We start from the raw sequence: 25,231 nt of genomic DNA on the forward strand, positions 1-25,231 counted from the left end.
ATCCTGCACTTGTTCGACAATAACGTTCATTGAATTTTAAAAAAAAATGTTTGAGAAATGTCGAAGGAGCAAAAGTTTTTGGTAAATTTCAATGACCTTCACCCTTACTCGTCTCGATTTGGTAACCGGAAGTGTACTATGGTGATCGACATACCTTAGCAAAATGACATGAATTATCATAGATGCTGTGTTCTTGTTTGAGGGACTTACCGCTTGACTGTTGTGGAGGATGCCGCGAGTTTAAGGGTAGGCAACGACATTTTTATAAAAATATGTTTTTATTTTGTGAAGGTAGCGTAGATATGAAAATAAGTTTCTCAGAAGCTTAGGTGTTGATGGCAAACGCTAGGCAACGGGGATGCTAAGGCAAGTGTGTTCTGCGACTCTCGGTTAATTTGTCACACAAATGGCGTCTGCTTGACAAATTGATCAGAATTCAATAAACAGGTTCTTCATGATTTGGTCACATCTTTTCCGTTTTGTTTCATATGAATGAAGACTTGCATGTTTGATTTGTCACTCTATTATTTTTTTTCCTAATTTTTCGCTCAAAATTACCTTTCAGTTGGTACGGCAATGAGGATGATTCATCACCTGTTTCGTTTCATGAAAATATGCCAAAAATGAATTAGTGGTCCAATGAGTAGACGATCGATATGTATGTGAGATGAACTGAAACTGTTTTATTGGCATGCAGAATACAGAGAGGAAAGAAAGTTATTGTAAGATGCTGCTAATTGTACAGTAGTAAATTTTCTAAGCAATGCCGTCTTCGATAGTATTGGCAATGGTTGAAGGCTTTTAGGCTTGAAATTTGCAGACATCGTGGGTGTGCACAGTACTAATCCCTTATGACTGCTGTGTCTGAGATCAAAGTTCTCTTCTGCGCGATGACCAGTATGACTAATTCACTGAGTTTATATTCCTGTAGAAAATGCACAACAATAAAGGTTCAGTCTGAGTTGGGAAAACGAACAAATGAACTAATTTAAATGCAAAAGAAGGGTGGGATTGTTCTGCATATGATATGGCTTCCATGGTTGGGTTGAGTTCTGACATTTTATTTATTTATGCATGGTGGTTTGGGGGTGTTTTATTTATTTTTTATTTGTTAACATTTGTTTCATTTTGTTTTATAAAGAATTATGAAAAGCAACAAAATGAGTGCGGAGAAAGTGGTGGAGAGGAGACTCAATGAGCGCTTGAAACTGAGGTTAACAGGTTGATATATATATATATATATGTATTTATTTTTATAAAGGCTTGCAACTAGTGCAAGGAGTCATTGTAGAGATATCGCCATACTGCTTCCAAATAGCTTTAGAGGACAGTTGATATTTGTTGTATTTGTTTAGAATATCTTGTGATTAGATATCAAGTTTTGAAACAAAGGTAATGCTTCATGAGAATATTGGTATTGCCATTGATATTATTTTTATTTCTCATGAGTCATGTACACTATGATTTGTTGTTGTTGTTTTTTTCCCTGTACATTATGAAATGTGTGTGTGTGTGTGTGTGTGTGTGTGTGTGTGTGTGTAGCTTTGATTATATTGTAATTTGCGGTGAAAGACTTAAGCATAGTGAAATTGTTCTCAAAAACATTTGGAAGTGAGTTATTGTTCTTTTGAATATTAATGATAAGCATAGTGAAGTTGTTCTGGAAAACATTTGAAAGTATGTGAATGCTCTTTTAACTTATAATATTATGCAACATAGTATATATGTATATATATATATATATATATATATATATATATGTGTGTGTGTGTGTGTGTGTGTGTGTGTGTGACTGACTGAGGCAGCTTGAATTCTCAGAAATATCTGTCATATTTGTTATGACTGCATTGACCATGTACAGCAATCACTGCACTATTGAATAAAATTTAGTGACCATTAAAGATGTATTCCAGCTTTTTAATATATTGATTTCAATTCACATAAAATCCGGTGTTGCAAAGTAAAGATGTGAGATATGTTTTTCTTCCACATTCATTAGCTCCAGATTCAACTTTCACCACCACTAGTTCAGAGCAAACAGGTAGCCTTTTACAATTTATGATACATTAATTATTAATATAGTTAGCCATACTCCATTTTGGGGGATAGGTGCTTGCTTTGTGTGTTTTTTTTCCCACCATATGCAGACATTTTATACTGATAGATTTCATGATACTTACTGTGCATAGGCCACATTCTGCACACATGTATGTAATAATGAATGCATAAAGGGTGAATGATTTAAACATTTTCAGCACATAATGGTTTATGTTGACCTGGGGGACTGAAAAATCAGCACTCAAATCCGCAGATGCTTAGAGGTAGGATTCAAACTACAGATTTCAGGGTCATGCGGCCTAGAAGCCCAATGCTCTGAAGTTTAAGCACATGACTGTAATACCTGATGATGATATTGCATGTGCGCGTGTGTGTGTTTTCATCTAATTCCAGTAAATGAAACCACAAGTTTGGACGGTGATACTTAAAAGTTTTGGAGAATTTTGAGATGCAGTGAAAGTGTTTTTTTTCCCCATCTGGGCAGGGCTTGAAATTCCCACCCATCCAGTTGTCAGGGAGAACTAAATCTTCTGGCAGACAAGTGGACATGTATCATTGTATGCTCTCCCCTTTTATCCATAGGGCAGTCAGATTTAAAAAAAAAAAAAAAATTATTATTATTATTTTTTTTACTGTGTCACCAAAAGAGTTACTAAGCAGTCATCTCCAGTTCGGAACCATCACACTTCCTTCTTCCCCTTTTCATTTTGATACAACCACTCCACATTCCCCACCCCAGCAAGCAGAGTGAAGTCTCTTTGAGATGAGGCGTGTTCTCCAAACATGTCAGTGCAGAAACAGATATCCACTCCTTGTATTTCTTCCTCTTCAGTCTGAAAAGCCTGGCATACTTTATATAATGTATGCATTTGGTGTAGCTTGTTTTCCTGTATTTAGACAGTGATCAAGTGTTTTTTTGTTGTTATTTTGTTTGTTTTTGTTTGTTAGTTTCTTCTTCTTCTAATGATTAAAAGAGTCAATTTTTTAATGACAGGAGAGTTGTTTACCTGTACTTGTTTTCATCCACTGTCATTGTTCTGTATTGTAAAGGAGTTAGTCCATCAGGAACACAGCTGCTTGTTTTTTATGTGACTGCTGAACCATATTAGTATACATTGTAAAGTCAAGCTCTAGCAGTACTGGTGTGGATCTGAAGTGCAGAACAGTGTAATCTGGTACAGCAGTTTCTGTATGGTTGTGATTTCACTCAACAGAGTGCATTCTTCAGTGGTGCTGGATGACTTTGTGGTTCCGTATGTGCACTTTAGGTCTGAACTCAGTGAGGTAACAGCCCTTTACTGCAAGACATGTATGCTCATCAGCACCAGTCAAAAGATCAACAGCAGCAAAGAACAATACAAAAACAAACAAACGAACAAACAAACAAACAAACAAACAAAAAAGACACTAAAAAAAGAAAAGGGGAAGGGATAGGATTTGGAACAAGAATAAATTGAACGGGCTTCTCTGCTCCAAGCTGCCTCCCCCAGCCCCAGATTGAACATGAGTTGTGAGTCATGTGGAAAGAGTGTGGAAAAAGGGTGAGTCACAGCAGGCCAGTTACTGAAGGCAGTGGTGTTCCTTCATTGACCTGTGTATATGGTGAGAGTTTGGGGGGGGGGGGGGGGGCGCTGCAGGGATTGTCACTGAGGCGATGGGAACAATATATCGGAAGGTGTGGAGCCTGATAGGAATACTCTGTTATTGATTGCTTTGTACCAGGCCCTGTACATATCATGTTGTATGCTTTATTATTGATTCCTTTGACATAATGTGGGGAAAATGACAAACCTGGATGTGGCAGTGTATGGTGGAGGTTGGATGAGCAGCATGGGAATAATTCCGCTGAAACGATGCAGATGATAGGGCATTATTAACAAGGTGAAAAGGGAGTAAAAGAAAAGGAAAGAAGGAAGGGATGGATTAAGATGCTGAGCATCAGTTAGCTTGGAACTAAAGAACACAGGTTAGAATACATTTCAATGAATCACCATTATATTTGAGCATTTCAGCTTTGGTGTGTTGATTAATTATTTTGAAAGTGCAGCAGTATTAGTTTGGGAAACAAGTTGAATAAAACATCATGAAATGCATGTGTATAATTTGTTACCAGGTTTAAAGGAAAAAAAAGAAAGAAGAAGATTGCATGCCCAACTCCATGCCTGCCCTCATTTTTTGTTTCCTGATAATACTGCTTCACCACTCACACACTCAGCTCAAACTTGTTTGAAACGTCAAGCAAGGAGTGGTTAAGGAAAACTGGAAACTGAATAAGACTATAAAAAAAAAAAAAAAAAAAAAAAAAATATATATATATATATGCTGTAATTTGAGAATAAAAAGGTTCAACAAGATTTAAAAGGTGCAACTTTCATGTGGAACTAGAAGACATAATTTACTTCCTTTGTGGTGTGTGGCACAGTTGCTAGACATGTATTGATGTAATAACCATAATGTATACATTCCAGACAATAAGAAGGATTAAAAAAAAAAAAAAAAAAAAAAAAAATCATAAAGTGGGACCTTAGTTGATCATCCATCCAGAAAACTAGCATTATAGATCTTCTGACCCAGACCACTGCACAAGGTCTCGGTGTGTGGAATGATTTTAACTCACTCAGTACGGCCAGTCCTCTCTTCTCCTCTACACAGACCCCTCGGATGTCCTGTGGGTGTCTGAATGACCCAACCTTTAGCTTCTGTCATCAGAATTGTGGTATTCTTTGTCAACATTCACCTCTTCAGTATAAGAGCCTTCCACTTGCAATATTTTGATGATGGTAATTGGGGTGAAACGCTGTTAACGTTGTCTCTTTCGCCGTTCGTATGGAGAGAGTTAAAGGGGAATAAAAAACAGAAAAAAAATACAACTGCAACAACAACAACAATGGAAAAAAACCCAAGTTTCAGTCTCAGTATCTAAAGGAGGCGTCACTGTGTTTGGACAAAACTATATATATGCTACACAGCATCTTCTGGGCAAATGCCTGACCATCAGCACAACCCTAGTCAGGCCTTGAGTGCATACATTGTATATTGTGTATGTATCATTGTGGATTTCTGCTAAAGATTTTTGCCATGGATGGATTCTTTTTGAGTGCACCAAGTGTGTGCTGCACATGGGTCCTGGGTATATTGTCTCATCTGAATGACTGGACATGATTTTCCAGTCAGACTGGTGAGAGCAGCATTTGAACCGACACTCGACGGGCGCAATAGCCAAGTGGTTAAAGCGTTGGACTGTCAGTCTGAGGGTCCCGGGTTCAAATCACGGTGACGGCGCCTGGTGGGTGAAGGGTGGAGATTTTTATGATCTCCCAGGTCAACATATGTGCAGACCTGCTAGTGCCTGAACCCCCTTCATGTGTATATGCAAGCAGAAGATCAAATACGCACGTTAAAGATCCCGTAATCCATGTCAGCGTTCGGTGGGTTATGGAAACAAGAACATACCCAGCATGCACACCCCCGAAAACGGAGTATGGCTGCCTACATGGTGGGGTAAAAACGGTCATACACGTAAAAGCCCACTCGTGTGCATACGAGTGAATGTGGGAGTTGCAGCCCATGAACGCAGAAGAAGAAGAAGAGAAGAAGAACCAACACTCTCACAGACATGGTATTGGCTGGTGAGCGTCTTATCCACTAATCCAGTCTGCCACCTTCTTCTATTAACAAACAACCCTCCCTGCCATCCCCCACCTCCCTCCATAACCTGATCAGAACCTGAATCAAACCTGGGAGCCTAGCATTCCTAGCCATGTGCTTTTCATTTCATCCACAAGGCTGGCCACAGCTTCAGTGCGTGGTTTTCCTCTTCATTTCAGTTTTTTGTCCAGGGGACCTGCTGTGTGTAGTTCTGTGGTTAATTCAATCCAACAGAGCAGAACAAGTTGAGTGACTCATGAATGAATGAATGCACACAAGTGATGGAAGAGAGAGAGAGACAGACAGAGAATAGTGGAAGCTAATTCAGTGATTGAACCCAGGTGTATGTGGTTGTGTGTGCGTGCATGTGTGTTTGTGTGTGTGTGTGTGTGTGTGTGTGCATGTGCATGTGTGCGTGTGTGTGTGTGTGTGTGTGTGTTTTTGCGTGCATGTGTACCATATGATGTGTGTGTGTGTGTGACTCACTGTATATTTAGTAAAACTCATCAAAGGAATTATGGACACTCTAACACTGAGCACAACAACTAAAACAAAAGTGCAAAACTGTGAGCGTATAGTGTCTTTATATAGTTTAGAATTCACGTATACATATGTGTGTGTGTGTGTGTGCGCGCACGTGTGTGCGTGTGCGTGTGTGTGTGTGTGTGTGACACATGCAGGCACTGAAACCAGTGGGGTCAGCAGCAGCAGCGATGGGGTAAGCACGGGGCCCCCAGGAGCCCAGCCTGTGCAGCAGCAGCAGCAGCAGCAGGTGTGAGGTGTGACTGTGTGGCCCCACTGCGACCACCATGAGCACCGAGGACCTCCTCCAGCCCAACCAGCTGGTCAAGGACAGATGGAAAGTGGTGGGTCACTGTGCTGGGAGACTGCTGGTGGTGTTGTGTGTATATATATATATGTGTGTTTGTGTGTGTGTGTGTGGTTTTGTTTGTGTGTTTGGTTTTGTTTGTGTGTGTGTGTGTTTGATAGGGGGAGAGAGAGAGAGTGTGTGTGTGTGTTGGGAGACTGCTGGTGGTGTTGTGTGTGTGTGTGTGTATATATATATATATATATATATATATATATATATATATATATATATATATATATACATGTGTGTGTTTGTGTGTGTGTGTGTTTGTGTGTGTGTGTGTGTGTGTGTGTGTGTGTGTGTGATCAGTACAACAAACAGTTAATCTGACAATAAATGGTTTCAGTCAGTCAGTCAGTGTGATAGGGAGAGAGGGAGAGTGTGTATATGTTGGGAGACTGCTGGTGGTGTTGTGTGTACATACATCTGTCACTCTGTGTGTGTGTGTGTGTGTGTGTGTGCCATTCATATGTGTGCCATTTATCATTTATGTGTGTGTCAACACATGGAAACTGTATACATGTGTGTGTGTGTGTGTGTGTGTGTGTGTTTGTCACTGTGCCACTTATGTGTGTGGATACATGGATACTGTATATGTGTGTAGGTGTTTGTGTGTTTTGTTTGCAATGTGTGTGTGTGAGAGAAAGAGAGAGAGAGAGAGAGAGAGAGAGAGAGAGAGAGAGTGAATGTGCCATTTGTGTATAGGTGTGTTTTTATTTTGTATCCAGTGTGTGTGTGTGTGTGTGTGTGTGTAGGTGGGTAGGTGTGTCTGTGACTGTTCAGTTCGTGCATGTAGATAGATCTATGAATTTTTCCTCACATGGATATATATATATATGCGTGTGGGTAGGTGTGTTTTGTTTGCAGTGTTTGTGTGTGTGTGTGTGTGTGTGTGTGTGTGTGTGTTTCAATTGTGTTCATGTTTCTTTTTTTTTTTTAATAAGCTTTCCTTTTTGCTCAGATTAAATTAGTATTCAGAGGAGGTTTGGGGGGTGGGGAAGGGGCGTGGGGGTGATTAATACAGATAATATACTTTAAACAACCTTTCTCTCTCCTCTCTCTCTGTTTGACCTGTGAACAGCTGAAGAAGATAGGGGGCGGGGGGTTTGGAGAGATCTACGAAGCGATGGACATGGTGACACGCGAGTCGGTGGCCCTGAAACTGGAGTCGGCCAAGCAGGCCAAGCAGGTGCTGAAGATGGAGGTGGCCGTGCTGAAGAAACTGCAAGGTATATATATATATATAATATGAGGAATGAGAGAAGGGGGCATAGGGGTGGGAGGGGTTATGGGGTGGAGAGAGAGAAAGAGAGAGAGAGAGAGTGGTCATGAGTGGTTCATGTGATTTGTAACTGTTTATTTCATGATAAACACCCCTGAGGTCTTAGAGAGAAAGGGCATTATAAAAAATGTACATTATTATTATTAACATTATTAATATTATTTACATTATGTATGGTGAGATTTAGTTTAATTTTGGTGTAAATGTGACTGTGTGTCAGAGAAAGAGAGAGAGAGAGAGAGAGAGTGTGTGTGCATTGCATATTTATATAGATGTATGTATGTGTGCGTGTGTGTGTGTTGAAGACAGAATCCCGAGAGAGAATATGCCTTGGTGCGCACATTAATGAAAAAAGACCAGTTGTGCTTCTGGTTGTGTATCGCTTGAAGAAAGACCCATTTGGATGATGAATTAGACTGTTTTATTTTATAATATTCTAAGTTGTTATGTTTTGTTATTTATTTCAAGAGCTTGAAAAGAAAATCAAACCCGCACAGGTAGAGGTTGGAAATACGAGTTCTGTCAAAAGTGCTGACCCAGTTAGAGCTTATCCTGCCAAGATGAATCTTGTTCACTGTATTGTTTATTCTGAGTGTTGCTATAGTCAGGGGCAAAAATAAGAATAGTAAAAGTCTTCTTTACTCTTCTGGTGAATATCCTTGACCAAAAGGGACATGGCTTCCAACATTTGGATATTGTTCACTGGCTGTACTTTCAGCCTGCGGAAAGGTTGATGGGTTAGTTTCAGTCTCACGATTAGAAATGGATAGACATTCTTACACACGAGTCAGCATGACATTCTGGTATTGATCCAGATTGCATTATTGAAGTGCTGTGGGAGTCTGCACTTCTAGGTGATCTGGAACAAAATATGCTGTGATTTATTCCTGACTTACACTGCAGCCAGATTTCATTCTTTGTTATTGACTTATTTACAGAACACAAGAGAACTGACATTTAAAACAAAGAGTGTTTGTACAGATAAGTGCTTGATTCAGAAAACAAGGTGGAAAAAACCCACGAAGGAATCAGTCACACTTAACAAAAAAAAAAAAATTATTATTGTTATTTTTTTTTTTGCAGATCTTAGGGATTGAAAGTACAACTATTGTTGGAATTGGAATTGGAATTCATCATTAAGGTTAAAGCCCCATATCAGGGGTATGAACATATTTTTTAAATTATTTTATTTATTTTATTTTTTTAGCAAGGAAGAAAATAGTATATATAAGCCAGGATATAAACATGAAAACATAAGTTCCGATTTGGATACAACATAAGCAGTGATTATCAATATTATACAGCATCACAGTAATGCTGCGTCATTGGTCATGAGCTAACAATTTCTCTTCTTTTGAATGCTTGGTATAAGAATACAGCAAAATTGTTTATTACAAGTTCATTTCTAACAGCCAGAAGTAATGAAAGTAATAAACGGTCAAACGGGAAAGTACAACAATTGTGGAGAAGAGAAAGACAGGCAGAAAGCAAACAAAAGCGGAGTGCAAAACAGAGCTGATACCTATGTGACATCCTGTCAGATGTTGGCCCTAGACATGAGCAATGGTGGAAATGTTCAGCACTCATGGCAGCTGTGATTTGCAGAGAGCAGCAGTTAGCCCTGAGAGTATCCTAGTACTGTGTCAGCCACTAAAGTTCCACTAACAGAGCAAACCTACTGGCTATAACTTGCACCAGTTTAACTCATTAAGGTAGTACAAAAACGTATGAAATAAACTTGAAGTTTATGGCTTTCTGTGACATGGTATGCAAAGATATTGGACTAAACATGTGTAAAAAGGTCATTTTGTGCAGTTTGTCGTGACGGTTTCCATGGAAACGAATCCAAAATGGCCGACAAAAAAAAAAATCAAAAGCTTAGAACTTCGGTACCTTTATAGATATGTTATTTCTGTTTGCTTTATTTGATTTTTTTGTATTTGTTCTTTATTATAGTGCAGTGGTATTTTGGAATTTGAATAAATACCTTTTTTGTTGTTGCTGTTGAAATGTGTATAAATTCCTTGACATATTTTTTTTCAAGTGAGTATATATTCATTTTTTTCACTAGTACTATACAAACCACCACACTATAATAATGATGAATACATAAAGAAAGAAAGTACCAAGTTTGAACATGCTATCTTTTTAAGTTTTTGAGCATTGGCATTTTGAAAAATGGTATTACGAGGACAAAACACAAAACTGAGAAAACAGGAAAAGAAAGAGATGTGCTTGTACTCACAAGAAATCACACATGTTGATGCTGTTTGAAGCTTTATTTAAGTGAATATAGTACCCAGGTGAAACGGACTATAAAGATTAGATGTTGAAGAAGCAAATTATGCGAAAAACGAAAGTCACAAAAAATCATGATTTTGGTCAAAATTTCACTACCGTGTCTGGCCTTGAGCGTAGTTGTCAGACAGGGAGCATACACAGGAACTCCCCTTTTCATTGTAAGTTCAGCAGGGCCTACGCTCAGCTTATATCACAGACTGACATAAGCTTACATTTAGGCCAACAGCAAGATGAGAGATGTATGATCAATGGTACCTTCTCAATATGGGAAGTCATTTTACAGCTTAGCCTTTTGTGAAGTACTGTGACTCTCAGAGTAGGAGGCAAGATTGCACCTGCTGGCTCTTAATGCTGCAGCCTTGGGGGCTAGTAGGCTTTTGCAAACCATCCCAACTCCGACTGTCCTAAAACCCCTCTTGGCCAAGAGAGTGGGGATGCAACTTAGGCGAGACATTCACCACTATAGTCAAATTCTAGCCCAGGTAGTTGGGACAGTAGTTGCCTCCTCTGTTGTTCTGATGGTCAAAGTTGGACACGACTGACCATTGCACAGTAGACATTTAGAGAGTACATGAAGGAACTCCCATTTATTTTATTTTCATCACCTTCCTGGAAACCCAAGACGTTGATGATCCATGTCATCATCATGACATTCTTACAGGTCGGGACCACGTGTGTCGCTTCATCGGCTGTGGTCGCAACGAGCGCTACAACTATGTTGTGATGTCGCTGCAAGGCAAGAACCTGGCAGAGCTTCGGAGGAGCCAGCCACGGGGGTGTTTCTCTCTCAGCACCACGCTGCGCCTCGGCTCGCAGATCATGAAGGCTGTGGAGTCCATCCACGCTGTGGGCTTTCTGCACAGGGATATCAAGCCTGTGAGTGTGTGGGGGTTTCCGGGGTGGGTGGGTTGATGCTTTGTGGTGTGTGTGTATTTGTGTGTGTGTGTTTGTGTGTGTGTGTGTGTAAGAAAAATCTTACAGCTGTAATCATACATTTTTAATGTTGGTTAAGTCATGGGTCTACCAATATTAGTTTATTGATTTATTATAGAAAAAACCAGCAACAAAAAAAAACATTATTTGGAGCTAAAAATTGTTTTGTCTTATTGATTTGATTTTAAGGAAAAGTTTCATCTCATTTTAGCATCATTCTCTCCACCCCTCTTCTCATCTTTTCTTTAATCTTTTCTGTTCTTTTGTCAATGAATTTTCTGTTTTGCTTTCCAGTCCAACTTTTCAATGGGCAAGGGGAGCAATTCACGCAAGGTGTACATGTTGGACTTTGGCCTGGCGCGACAGTACACCACAGCTACAGGGGAGGTTCGACCCCCAAGAACCGCTGCTGGATTTCGAGGCACCGTCCGCTACGCCTCGGTCAACGCTCATAAAAACAAAGTGAGCGCTTGTTGCGGCTCATGTGTCGTGTAGTTAATGAGGGCGAGAGACAAAAAGAATGGCAGAATTCTTCAGTTGGCTCGGCTCGGTTGTTCTCGAGCTGCATAGCACCAGCAGAGCATTTGCGCATGCGTTGCACTGTTGTATTACATCTACAATTGACGGGTGCCATAGCTGAATGGTTAAAGTGTTGGACTTTCGATCTGAGGGTCCTGGGTTCGAATCACGGTGACGGTGCCTGGTGGGTAAAGGGTGGAGATTTTTACGATCTCCCAGGTCAACGTATGTGCAGACCTGCCAGTGCCTGAACCCCCTTCATGTGTATACGCAAGCATAAGATCAAATACACACGTTAAAGATCCTGTAATCCATGTCAGTGTTCCGTGGGTTATGGAAACAAGAACATACCCAGCATGCACGCCCCTGAAAGCGGAGTATGGCTGCCTACATGGCGGGGTAAAAACGGTCATACACGTAAAAAACCCACTCGCGTATATACGAGTAAACGTGGGAGTTGAAGCCCAGGAACGCAGAAGAAGAAGAAGAAGAAGAAGAACATCTACAATTCAGCTGGCACAGTTGAATAAAAAGACATACAAAAACGTGGATGATTCACATGTATACATTTGTTTAATCATTCACATATCAGGAGATGGAGCAACATAATCACCAGTACATATGTTTGTATGTATGATAGTCAGTTGTGTTCAACTATGACCATCAGAATAGCAGAGGAGGTAACTGCTGTCCTGACTATCTGGGCAGAATTTGATTATAGTGGAGAATGTCTTGCCCAAGTTACATCCCCACTCTCTCGGCCAAGACGGTTTTGGACAGTCGGCGTTGGGATGGTTCCCAAAGGCCAGCTAGCCCCTATGGCTGCAGGACTAAGAGCCAGTGCCATTTTGCCTCTTAGTTTGAGAGTCATGGTCCTTCACAAAAGAGTAAGCTGTAAATGATTTTCCATTGCAATAGAGAAGCCATTGATAATACAGTTCTCACGTTGCTTTTGGCTCAACAGTAAACTTATGTCAGTCTGTTGGGCCAGTATTTGTATGTATACGCTTGTTTATCTACTAATTTATCAGAGTACCTTATTTGTATATGTATATATGTGTTTAGTTACCTTTTCTACATATATTTGTATACATAACACATGATAACCTACTAATTTATCAGAGTACCTTGTATATATATATATATATATATATATATATATATATATATATATATATATATATATATATATATATATATATATATGTGTGTGTGTGTGTGTGTGTGTGTGTGTGTTTGTTTACCTATTTGTCTATGTGGAGATAGGGTGGCATGACAACCTGTACACATACTTGTTTGACTTGATTCCATTCACCAGGAGATGGGTCGCCATGACGACCTGTGGTCGCTGTTCTACATGCTGGTGGAGTTCATGGCGGGCCAGCTGCCGTGGCGCAAGGTGAAGGACAAGGAGCAGGTGGGGTCGATGAAGGAGAAGTACGACCACCTGCAGCTGCTGAAGAACATGCCGGCGGAGCTGAGGTCCTTCCTGGAGCACCTGCAGACCCTGGACTACGTGACCAGCCCCGACTACCCCTTCCTGCATGGCCTCCTCGAGCAGTGCATGCGCCGCAAGAACATCCGCGACCTGGACCCGTACGACTGGGAGAAGAGCCAGGGAGACTCCTCCATCACCACCACCACCACCTCGCAGCTGATGGCCATCAAGCAGAGTGGAGGGCCTGGGTAGGTTTTTTTTTTTTTTTTTTGAGTGCCAGAAAGTTGGGGGTGGTGGTGGGAGGGGGTGGGGAGGGGGTGTGGTTTGGCCTTGGTTGTGGATGGTTGGCTGGCTTCGTTTTCTGTCGGTTGGTTGGACGGACGAAAGGAGAGAGCATACATGTCCAGTTGTCTGCCAGAAGAATGAGGCGTCCCCTGACGATGGGATGGGTGGGGATTTCAAGCCCTGCCAGGATGAAAAGACTTCCACCACATCTTGAAAGTCTGCAGAACTACCAGTTTCAAATTCATGTACAGAAAAAAGATATGTTGTGACGTTTACATTACACACTCTCACAAGCACACTCGGACACACACTGACACACATACTTCATGCACGAAGGGAAGTAAATGCATTGACGCAAGCCTTGTCTCCCATATCCCTGTCTTGTTTCCTCCCAGTTCAAAGTACATGCCCATTCCCAGCTACTTAAAGTAGAGGAAAAAAGGCAAAAAATTCTGGTAATTTTGTTTCAGTTTATTGTTAAATCTAATGGATCATTTTTCTTTCTCCCTTTTGTTTTTGTGTGTGGGTGTATTTGTGTAGCTGTAAAACTGTTTCTAATCAGAATGGCCTGTTGAAGTATCATTTCATGAGTTGATTGGGTTTAAGCATTAAGAAAGCTCAGTGAATAATCTCTTCCACTGCTGAATGGCAGGGCAAGACTGAACAAGTCACTGAAACATGAAATCAGTGGAGATAGTGGGTAGGAGAATTGTTAGGATATCCCAAGATATCAGCAGTGTCAAGGGTCAGGGGCACTTCTGTGCGTTTTAAATTGGTCTCAGGAATATTGGCACTTGGTGTGTCTTATAAACGCCCAAATCCGATGTCAGAGTTGTTTTTTTTTATATCTGTGTAATTTGCAGCAGAATTACAAATCTGTTGTGAAGTATTTAATTTTACAGAAGATAATGTTGATGATTGACAGAGTTATCAGCTGAAACTGTGTACTGCAAAACATTGATATTGCAGTTTCATTTTGTATTCTTTCAGTTGCCTTGTATCTTTGTATCCACATAATTGAGTGCGTGTGTATGTGTGTGTGTGTGTGTGCTCTGTATGTGTGTGCTTTGTTTGTGTATATATGTATGTGTGTACATGTGCTGTGTATATGTGTGTGTACATGTGTGCGTGTGCATGTGTCATGCATGTATCTGTGTGTGTGTGTACGAATACACGTATATGTGTGTATGTGTGTGTCGGTGTGTCTGTATGTGTCTGTGTGCACGTGTGCTTGCATGTGGACAGCCCACAGAATGTGGGCCCCAACGAGGCAGGTCATGGGGCGACGGAGGTGATGGACGAGAACCTAAGCCAGGAGGACGGGGAGGAGGCCCTGAAGAAGGCGGGGGCCGACCAGCTCATCATCGCTGTGGACCCCAACCAGCTGGACGTCGACAACCGCCTGCTGGAGGAGCAGGGGGTCATGGTCGTCACCCCCAAGGACATCATCCTTGACAAGAACCACGCTGGCCACGTTGGCAAATACGAAGCTGAGCAGAAAGGCAAGGACTCCGCCGCCGATGCGGACAAAGCAGGCGGGCAGTTTGTGCGTTGTGCTGACAACCACCGTGCCAGTGACCTGGACGTCAGGGGCACTCTGAACGGTGATGCTGCCCCTCCAAGGGAGAGGCTGGCCACTGCCAAGTTGGAACTGAAGCCCGGGGGGTCTGGGGAGAGAGGGGCGGAGTCTAAAGGTTTGATGGACATTCCGGATCCCTCGGCTCCGGGTGTGTACAAAACAGTGCTGCAGGTGGGGTCGCTGGGGCCGGTCAGAGTGAACGGGGACAGAGCCCGTGCTGCAGGCAACCGGGAGGGGCCTTCGGGCTTTCACAACGGCCACTCCGGCCACTCAGGGTCCTCTATACCCAGACTGACCCACGTAGCATCAGGTGCTAGCCAGCAGGCCAAGGTGGCGGAGCCCTCCCCCGTTCCTCCAGCATCAGCAGACAGACCCAAGGACGGAGCAATAGTCAACGGGAAAGCCCCGCCTCACAAAACAGCCACCATCCAGCTTCCTCAAGCCAGCCTGGTGAAAGTGCCGGAGGGGGAGCCCGAAGAGACCACCAAGGACGAGGGGGGCCAGGAGGGGTACCAGGTGAGTCGTGCCGTGGTCACCTTCGCTGTGCTGCAGACGGAGGACAAGACGCACACGATCGGGGATGACGAAGAGGGGGTTGACGAGAACGCCACCCGTGCGGCCCCCTTCACCATGGCCAGCCAATGGCAGGGCATCTCCGCTCTGGGTTCTAGTGGGGAGGAGGACAGCGACAACAACGCTCTGGATGAGGGAGCGCCCCGGGAAGGGGGGGCGTTCCGCCTGTCCAAGTCGCGCTCCCGGCAGCTGGCCATGAACACGCTGGCGGACGAGGATGACAACTTTGACAGCATGGCCCGCAACTCCCTGGTGCTGTTGGACGACAGGGACGGCCTGGACCTCCTGAGGGCCTCCCAGGTCTTCGCCGAGGTGGAGGAGGAGGAGGAGGACTCCAACGTCAGCCAGTTGGCCCGGGCATGTAAGGAGGAAGGGGGAGGGGGGGAAGTGAAAGCTGCCCCACCACTTGTCTCGTCGTCCAAACCCCCCGATCTCCCAGGTGGTGGTGGTGGTGGGAAAGGGATAAAAGTGGTCAGCACTGAACCATCTTACATGAAGCTCAACACTTCTAGTCCGAGGAAAATGCCTGAGAAGCTTGCTAAAGACATTGGCAACCGAATTGGGTCTCCTCTGAAACAGGGCCCTGGCAGCCCTTCTAAACTGCTGTTCAAACTGCGGGAAGGTGAGGAAAAGAAGGGGGCTAAGCCTGCCTCCAAACTTGCTGTCACAGGCAAGCCCCTGGTCCAACAAACTGTGAAAAAAGAGAAGCCTGTGGAGGCTTCCAAACATAGTGCCAGTGGAATCGTAGCCACACAAAAGAGTGCCAGTGCAATGCCCAACGAAGCGGAAGACAAAGTTACCAAAGACACCAATATAGGCAGTGTAGTTAGTAGTAGCAGTGCTAGAGACAAAGACTCGGTAGACCCCCACAACCTGGCTTCTCACTCACAGGTAAAACCCCTCCTCAGAGACAAACACGTAGAGACCAACGGCAAAGACAGCCCCAACAGAGAACCCAAGCCCATTCTGAAAGAGAAACGGTCTGAAAACGGTGACAGCAGCAGCAGCAGCAGTGTCAGACATCTCAAATCCATCCTGAAGGAGAGAACAGGGGAGGGCAACGTGGGGCAGGCACCCACCACCACCACCGGCATTCCTGTCGCCAACGGCTCCGACAGCGCGCCTCGAAAGTTGTCCGAAAAAGACAGCAGTCTTCCCCGCCGGGCCTCCGTGCCTGTCGAGTCCAAGATTCCTGTGTCGAGCAGCCGCATGGCAGACAAACTGAGCACTGCTGCCGCCGCTGCAGAGGAGAAGCGGAGCTCCCCGCCTACCAAGATCCCTGTCAGGACCGGAGTGATGAAGTCCAGCTCCAGCCGCAAGAGGTCGGTGTCGGCGTCTCGCCTAGAGCGCTCCCAGAAAGAGCTGGCGGACATCCCGGAGTGTGTGTCTCCTCTGAACGCGGACGACGACTCCCCCATGCCCCGTCCCCCGCCCGGCGCTCCCAAGGCCAGCGTGAGCAGTGCCAGGTGAGTGAGTGAGTGGGGACTGTCGCACACACCTGTATCTTTTGTCACTACTACTTCTCTCCCCTTTGGCATTGGGGTCTTGGTTTTTTGTGTTCTCACATATTTTCTTCATGGTGTAGGTTTGTTGTTGTTGTTGATGTTGTTGTTGTTGATGTCGTTGTTGTTGTTGTTGTTGATGTCGTTGTTGTTGATGTCGTTGTTGTTGTTTTTGTTTAACCGCCCCATGACTGCCTGGCATTTTTAACGGGAAAAAAGAGGTGGGGGGAGGAGGTAGTGCTGTGATATAAAAATGACAGTTCTAACTTAAAAAAGAGGTGGTGGAGGGGAGGGGAGGGCCATGATCTAAAAATGACATTTTTATCTGAAAAAAGAGAGATGGAGGCTGTGGTACCAAAGCGACAGAAGATTTTTTAAATTATGGGAATATTGGGAAGAAATTGTGTATGGACCAAAACTGTTGGTGATGATTATTAGGTAGAAAAAACAATGACTGATTTTTGAAAGGCAGGTGGTTAATGGCTGGCAGTCATTGGGTTAATGTGTTGTTTCCAGGCGATCTGGAACCTAGGGAAAGGAGATTTGGATCATTACAGAGTGCCTGTTTCTGTTTCTGTTTTATTTTTCAGTGTGGCAAAAAGAGTGAAAAAACAACAACAAAAAAACAAAGTTTAAAGAAAGAGAAGTATGCTACAAGAAATGATGTGTAATGAAGATTTTTCACAGCGTTAGGAATTCTGGATTATGAGTATTGCATTTATGAACATGATGAGTATTACATTAAAAGTCATTTTACAGATTGTAGAACTTTGTAATTGTGCTTTCTCTCTCTCTCATAAATCTCACACCAACAAAAAGTAATGAATACCATGAAGAATCAAGAAGATACACAAGTACAACAGTTTAGTGATAATGCATCATAATCCAGCAATGAATACCATGTTGACGGTATACAGCTGCATTTTGAACACCAAGACAAAAGTGACAGTAATCACATTTATAAAAACAGTAGTTGAGAGTTAAGCAGATAGGTTTTGTAGAGCCTAACAGAGGTGTTTGCAGTATACTATTAAAAAAAGAAGAAGATGCAGTTCTTTCTTTGGTAATCTTTGGTAAACTTATTATTACCTTACAACTTTGTCCAGGCACAGTTTTCAATTTTGAACATACACAGACATACACGCACACAAAGGGCAACTAACAGACAAGACAACGCGCGCGCGCACACACACACACTCACACACACACACACACACACAAAACAAACAAACAAACACACACCACACACCACACCCCAACAGGCAACACACACACATACCAACACACACACATACACCCACGCACTCTCTCTTTCTCTCTCTCATACACACACAGAGGTGTGTCAGTAGTTACAACCAGTTCTTCAAGGACTAGAACTTTTTTGTCATTTAATATAACTCCCAAACAATCACACTCACTCACTCAGAAATGATTTTTCCCCCCATTTAAAAAAAAAATAAAAACCATTGCCCCAATATCCAGTCCATTCATCATATGTTGGTACTCTGATTGAATCCAAATCTTTTTCCCCAAAGGCTCTGTGCTGCGTTGTTTGTTAATCTATATTTGCATTGCCTTCCTGCATACAGTCTGCAAGTTGTGTGTGTGTGTGTGTGTGTTCTTCATATTGTGTGCATTGAATGTTCAGCCTGTGGTGATGGTGTGTCAGACTGTGTGGACTTTGGGATGGGGATGAGTGAAGTCTTTTCCTGTTTGAGTTTGGGAATTTTGCTCTGTGTGTGTGTGTGTGTGTGTGTGTGTGTGTGGGTGTGTGTGTGGTTTTTGTCCTGCTGAAACTTTGGCCCCAATGGTGCATATAAGATTTCCTCAATTCCTGTTAGTAATTTTCAAGTGCTTTCTGAGGTGAGTAGACTGTATGTGATTTTGTTTGTTTTTGTTTTTGTACGGTCAGAATTCCTTGAAGAAGAACAAATTAAAGCTGGTTATATAAATCATTAAGTGTAACCTTGACATGATTATGATTCTTTCCTGCTTTCCGGTCCTTTTTAAATACGCCATTGCATTTATGTTTGGGGCCTTCAGTGTGTATGAAGTAAGAAACAAGTACACACACACACACACACACACACACACACACACACACACACACACACACACACACACACACACACACACACACACACTGAAAAGAATGTATCCCTTCAAAAAACAACAACAAACTAACCAAAAAACCTACACACACAAATTTTATCACTTGACTATTGGAATCAGGGAATGTATGACATATTGAACATTGGTATTTCTACATCCAGAACTGTTTTGAGAAGAGACAGTGCTTATTTGTTCTATGATTGTGTCTTGTGAACCTGTGGGGTTTTGATGACAAATAAAAACTGATACTGATTTACACACACACACACACACACACACACACACACACACAAATGCAAACATAGACAGACAGGCAGACACACACACACACACATGCAAGCACGCACGCACGCACGCACACACACACAAACTGAGAAAGACAGGCAGACACTTGCGCACACATGCACACTTGCATCCCCAACCCCCCACACACACACACACACACACACACACACACACGTAAATGGACAGAAAGTAGAGAGTAATGGTCTGCTTTGCAGAACATCTCAGCATCTGGGAACCCAGCCATTGAATGCCAGACCAGAACTTTTTCTCTTCCTGTACAGCTGTAGTGTGTACTGGATATTGAGTGATTGTCTGGTGCTCTTCCCCCCCCCCCCCCCCAACCCCCCCGGAAAACAGAGTATGGCTGCCTATAATTTGTCAGTGTATGGCGGGGGTAAAAACGGTCATGATACATGTATAAGTCCGCTCGTGTTTACATACAACTACAAGTGAACGTGGAAGTCACAGCCCACGAAGGAAGAAGAAGAACGAGTCTGGTGCTCTTCAATTTGATGAGATGGTAGATCGAGATACGGGTTACATCATGCATTTTTCCATTCAGCCCATGTAAAAGAACCCATGGCGACAACAACAAAGGAGAGTTCTTACCTCAGTGGTGATGCCAAGGAGAGAGGGAGGGAGTGGTGGGGTCAGGGTAGAAGAAGAGGAGGAGAGTGAATGTGAATGTGACCCATTTGCCTGAGGTTGTCATGTATGTTGTCCGGTAAGAAATGCAGGACATGGTGACAGCGATGATTTTTTGTGTGTTTTTGTTCAGTTCCCCGTCTGTTTGAAGTCTACAAATTCTTTTGGTCTTCTCTTCCTGAAACAGAATTTGGGGGATAGTTTCACATTAGTTTTTATCTCCAACCAAAGATATTCCCCTGTTCATCATTTATATGTAGCATCTGCTGCCATTTTTTTTTTTTTTTTAATTAATGGGTTATTTTCCCTTACACCCTATAGTTTTAGTCTGAATGTGTTATACCCTGAATGAAGTGTGAATGTAAGTAGACATGTAGCACAAGTGATTTTCCCCGCAAAAGAAATGCTGTCCTTATTTCTTCAATTTTGAATAGCTTCAGTTGGCCACCACTGAAGGATTTAGAACTGTGAGGCATCCAAATTCTGGAGGATAAGATAAGATAAGATAAGATAAGATAAGAATAACTTTATTATCTCCAACTGGAGAAATTTGGTCAGGTGCATTATCACAACATAGACAAGTAAACAACATGGGGACCATAACTATAAAAGTCAACAACAGCTTTTACGAATATTACGAAGATACAAATGTAAAAAAATATCACATACACGGTTTCATACTAGTATTCTTAATGTAAAAACAGAAAGAATTAAGAAACATTATTTGAACATAATTATAAACATAGCCTACTATACTGCACATTGATTATAATGGACAGATAAGAATAAAGATAAATTGCGGAAAACCGCAACCAGATAATCAGCACACACCCGCACCCACCCACCCCCCACCCACCCCACACACGCAGATTACTTGGCCACAGCATTTCAAAATCAGGACTTCTTATTAAAAAGAGAGAGAGAGACTCAGAGAGAGAGAGAGAGGTGTGGTGGTGCGGGGGTGGAGAGGGAGGGGGGGGGGGGTGCGGGGGTGGAGAGGGAGAGGGGTGGGGGGAGGAGAAGAAGAAGAAAATGTGAATGTGCTATAAAAGTAGATTGAAGTTGTGGACCACAAAGGTTTTTGCTAAAAATAGATAACAGGTGAGGAAAATTTGAGAAGAATGAAACATGTTTGTGATCACAATCCTTCAGTCCTTCATACTAAATTGTCGAGTGTTGGCCAAGTGCTCACGCATTCGCCAAGGAAGCAAGAGAACATGAGTACACTGGTTCGAATGCCACAGTCGCCAGTATTTACTCCCCCTCCACTCAGCGTTGAGTGGTGATCTGGACACTAGTCATTCAGATGAGACGATAAACCAAGGTCCTGTTTACAGCATGCACTTTGCGCATGTAAAAGAACCTGTGGCAACAAAAGGGTTGCCCTGGCATAATTCTGTAGAAAAATCCACTCTAATAGGAAAACAAATAAAGTTGCAGGCAGGAAAAAACGAACAAATAATGGGTGGCGCTCACAGTGTAGTGACACTCTCCCTGGGAGAGCAGCCTGAATTTCACACAGAGAAAGCTGTTGTGACAAAAGAGTAATGCAATACAATACAATGCAATGCAATGCAATACACTATTTTGTTTTTAAAGAATATTTTATTTTATTTTGTGTAAAGGAATTTGTTGCTGAGTGCCCCAGCCATGCTGACAGTATGAAAGCCTTATCATTCCTAAACTTCCTTTTTGTTTGGCTTATTTAATTATTTATTCATTATTTCAACTTGAACAATATTAGTATTATTACCCAGTGCTTCCATATATATTGCCACAAACATTCTTTTTTCTCAAGTTTTTAAGAGAGAGCTAAACTTGTCATGCTGGAGTTAGTCATTGTGAGGTTTAGCAACGTGATTATAGCTTTTACCTTTCGCTGACTGTTGATAAAGCCAGTGAGTGATCTCCCTTCTTTTTGTCCACTCATTTTGTTCCGATGGGCGCAGTAGCCAAGTGGTTAAAGTATTAGACTTTGAATGTGAGGGTCCTGGGTTTGAATCTTGGTAACGGCGCCTGCTGGGTAAAGGGTGGAGATTTTCCTGATCTCCCAGGTCAACATGTTATGTGTAGTTGTGCTCGAGCCTGAACCCCCTTTGTGACTGTACGCAAACAGAAGATAAATACGCACGTTAAAGATCTTGTACTTCATGTCAGCGTTCGATGGGTTATGGAAACAAGAACATATCCAGCATGCACACCCCCAAAAACAGAGTATGGCTGCATACATGGTGGAGTAAAAATGGTCATACCCATAAAAGCCCACTTGTGTAGATATATATATATATATACAAGTGAACGTGGTAGTTGCAGCTCACGAACGACGATGAAGAAGAAGAAGACATTTTCCCCCCCCATCCCACCCGGCATTTTATTTGTAGCTTTTGGATTTTGATTTGTTTTTATTTTCAGACGTCGACGTTACAAGGTGGCCAACAACTCGAGCCCAAGGGAGACCACTCCCTAGCATGCACTGTTCTGCTCTAGGTCCAGCCTGCACTGCCAGTAATGCCCCTTTGTTGATTCACCTTGGACCTTGTTTCAATGCCCTGCCCTGCCCCCCCAGCTGTAGCCTGTTGCTTGTCTCCTTGCTTGATTTGGTTACCTGTGTGGTTGCCTCCGGGTCAGTGCCTTTGTTGTTCTCTTTGTTTAACACTGGGTTTTGCTGCTGCTTTGTGTGTACGTGCGTGCGTATGTGTTTGTGTATGTGTGTGTGTGTGCATCTTGTTTGGGTTTTTGTGGTCTATTAATGTATATATGTGTGTTTGTGTGTTCTTCTTTATGTGTGTGTGGTGGTTTGCGCTACTTGCTTGCTTGCTTGTTTGCTTGCTGTGTGTCTGGAGGTGGTGTGGGTGTCTCGTCATGCCGGTTCATTCCATTCATTTATTGAAATTATTCACTAGGTGACGGTTGTGTCTGCAGGGTTTTGAAGTTTGGTCAGGTAAGGATGTTGAAATGAAATTATGTGTCTGTGCATTAGCTGCCTCCAGTGTAGCCACTGCAGCACAAATGACCACATTTGAAATGGTCAGTACAATTGTGAAACTCTTGAGTCATGTGATTTACTCACATTCACACCCAAGCTGGAGTATGCAGTCTTTCTGACACACAGACACCCCCACCCCCCACCCCCTCCTCCCCCACACATTTACAAACTCATACACACATGTATTGAGATTCTGTAAGTGTAAGTGTGAACAGGATCAGTTGTTTTCTAGCTCGTATATATTTTTTTTTCTAAAGGAAAAAGCTGCAGATCTCAGGCTAGAATTTTGATTATTGTGGAGATTGTCTTGCCCCAGCTACATCCCCACTCTCTCAGTCAGGAGGGTTTTACGACAGTCGGGGTTGGGATGGCTCCCAAAGGCCAACTAGCCCCAAGGCTGCAGCACTAAGAGCCAGTGCAATCTTGCCTCCAAGTTTGAGAATCAAAGTCCTTCACAAAAGAGTAAGCTGTAAATGGTTTCCCATTGCGATGGAGAAACCATTGATCATACAGCTCTCACTTTGCTGTTGGTCGAACTGTAGGCTGATGTCAATCTGTGATATAAACTGAGCATTGTGCCAGCAGCTGATTAATCAGTTCTAATTACTCTTATTTGTATTTGTATTTCTTTTTTTATCATAACATATTTCTCTGTGTGAAATTCGGGCTGCTCTCCCCAGGGAGAGCGCGTCGCTATACTACAGCACCACCCATTTTTTGGTATTTTTTCCTGTGTGTAGTTTTGTTTGTTTTTCCTATCGAAGTGGATTTTTCTACAGAATTTTGCCAGGAACAACCCTTTTGTTGCTGTGGGTTCTTTTACGTGCGCTAAGTGCATGCTGCACACGGGACCTCGGTTTATTGTCTCATCCGAATGACTAGCGTCCAGACCACCACTCAAGGTCTAGTGGAGGGGGAGAAAATATTGGTGGCTGAACCGTGATTTGAACCAGCGCGCTCAGATTCTCTCGCTTCCTAGGCTTTCTAGGTGGACGCGTTACCTCTAGGCCATCACTCACACTTTGGAGAGTCTTCATGCCTTGAAGCCCCTGACTGAAACTTAGCCAGGGATCAAAAGTGCACAAAAGCTAAATGTCAGGCTGATCTGTGGTGAACTTCTGTCGGAGTTGGCAAACAAATCTTGCTTGGTGTGGAAATCACTTGACCATTAGGATTTTATATATCAGGTGAAGCTGAATTTTGATTTAACTTGTGTGACTTTGCTCAGCACCAGATAGGTTTTGAAGACAGTTTAGGTATAATATAAAGGGGGGTGGAGGTTTTGAAGACAGTTTAGGTATAAAGGGGGGTGGGAAGAGCTGAGTCCATAATTTGATGATAATTTTCATTGTTTTATGAAGAGCAGACTCTATAATTTGGTTTTAGTTTTTCAGTTTTGTAGGAAGAGCATATAGTTCATAGTTCAGATCTCATTTTCCTAGTGTCATATTTCTGTGGCAAACAGAAAGATCTAGTTCAACATTGTAAGTTATGCATTACCATATCGTTTCATCATGGCAGTAGTGTTTTTGACATGTATTTGTTTTTTTCCTTACCAAACAATACAGTTGCCAGTGTGTTAATCTGTTGTTTTTTTTTCTTTCTGATTGCAGAGGTTTGAAAAAGAAAGAGTGAAGATGAATCTGTCCACCCCCTAGACCCCCTGTATAAAAGACAATCAGGACCTGTGGCCAAGGAGGAGGAAGGGACGGTCTCCTGGCTGCTGCTGTCGCTGTCCTGCTTTGTCACCAAGCCTCATGACACATATCTTGAACCCCCCCCCCCCTGCCCCGTCCCCCCCTCGCCCCCACCGACCCCCGTCCTCTGTTCTCTCACCTCCCTCACCAGGGCAAGCATCAGTCTGCCCCCCCCCCCCCTGCCCCTGCCCCGTCCCCCCCTCGCCCCCACCGACCCCCGTCCCCTGTTCTCTCACCTCCCTCACCAGGGCAAGCATCAGTCTGCCCCCCCCACCCCCCTGCCCCTGCCCCCTCCCCCGTCCCCCCCTCGCCCCCACCGACCCCCGTCCTCTGTTCTCTCACCTCCCTCACCAGGGCAAGCATCAGTCTGTTCTGGGCATAGACACCGCTCCCACAACCCCCCCACCCCCTCCCCTGCCCCCCCACTTCTGGGGTTGTTCTCCTGTTGGGTGTTCACACACACACACACACACACGTGTGGTACTGTGACTTGTGAGTTGTGAGTTGTGTCGGTGCA

At 43.2% G+C, this 25,231-nt stretch overlaps 1 protein-coding gene across 3 annotated transcripts; it reads left to right on the forward strand.

The window, feature by feature from the left end:
- The first annotated feature begins 143 nt into the window (after nt 1-143).
- On the forward strand, nt 144-24,950 carry LOC143295935 (uncharacterized). 3 transcript variants are annotated; one of them, XR_013057092.1, is made up of 9 exons: nt 144-246; nt 6,387-6,572; nt 7,659-7,806; nt 10,822-11,036; nt 11,388-11,555; nt 12,931-13,298; nt 14,581-16,953; nt 22,444-22,654; nt 24,631-24,950. XR_013057092.1 is itself a non-coding variant. In XM_076607622.1 (9 exons), exons 2-8 carry the CDS (start codon nt 6,516-6,518, stop codon nt 22,496-22,498), a joined length of 3,384 nt encoding a protein of 1,127 aa, XP_076463737.1. In that variant the 5' UTR covers nt 144-246; nt 6,387-6,515; the 3' UTR covers nt 22,499-22,536; nt 24,631-24,949. The 3 variants fall into 3 exon arrangements, 2 of the variants coding, with proteins under 2 accessions (XP_076463737.1, XP_076463739.1); XM_076607622.1 differs by having other exon boundaries at nt 22,444-22,536; nt 24,631-24,949; XM_076607624.1 differs by lacking the exon at nt 22,444-22,654.
- The last annotated feature ends 281 nt before the right edge of the window (nt 24,951-25,231 follow it).

This window comes from Babylonia areolata, chromosome 21 (genome assembly GCF_041734735.1).
Source record: "Babylonia areolata isolate BAREFJ2019XMU chromosome 21, ASM4173473v1, whole genome shotgun sequence".
Taxonomy (NCBI): Eukaryota; Metazoa; Mollusca; class Gastropoda; order Neogastropoda; family Buccinidae; genus Babylonia; species Babylonia areolata.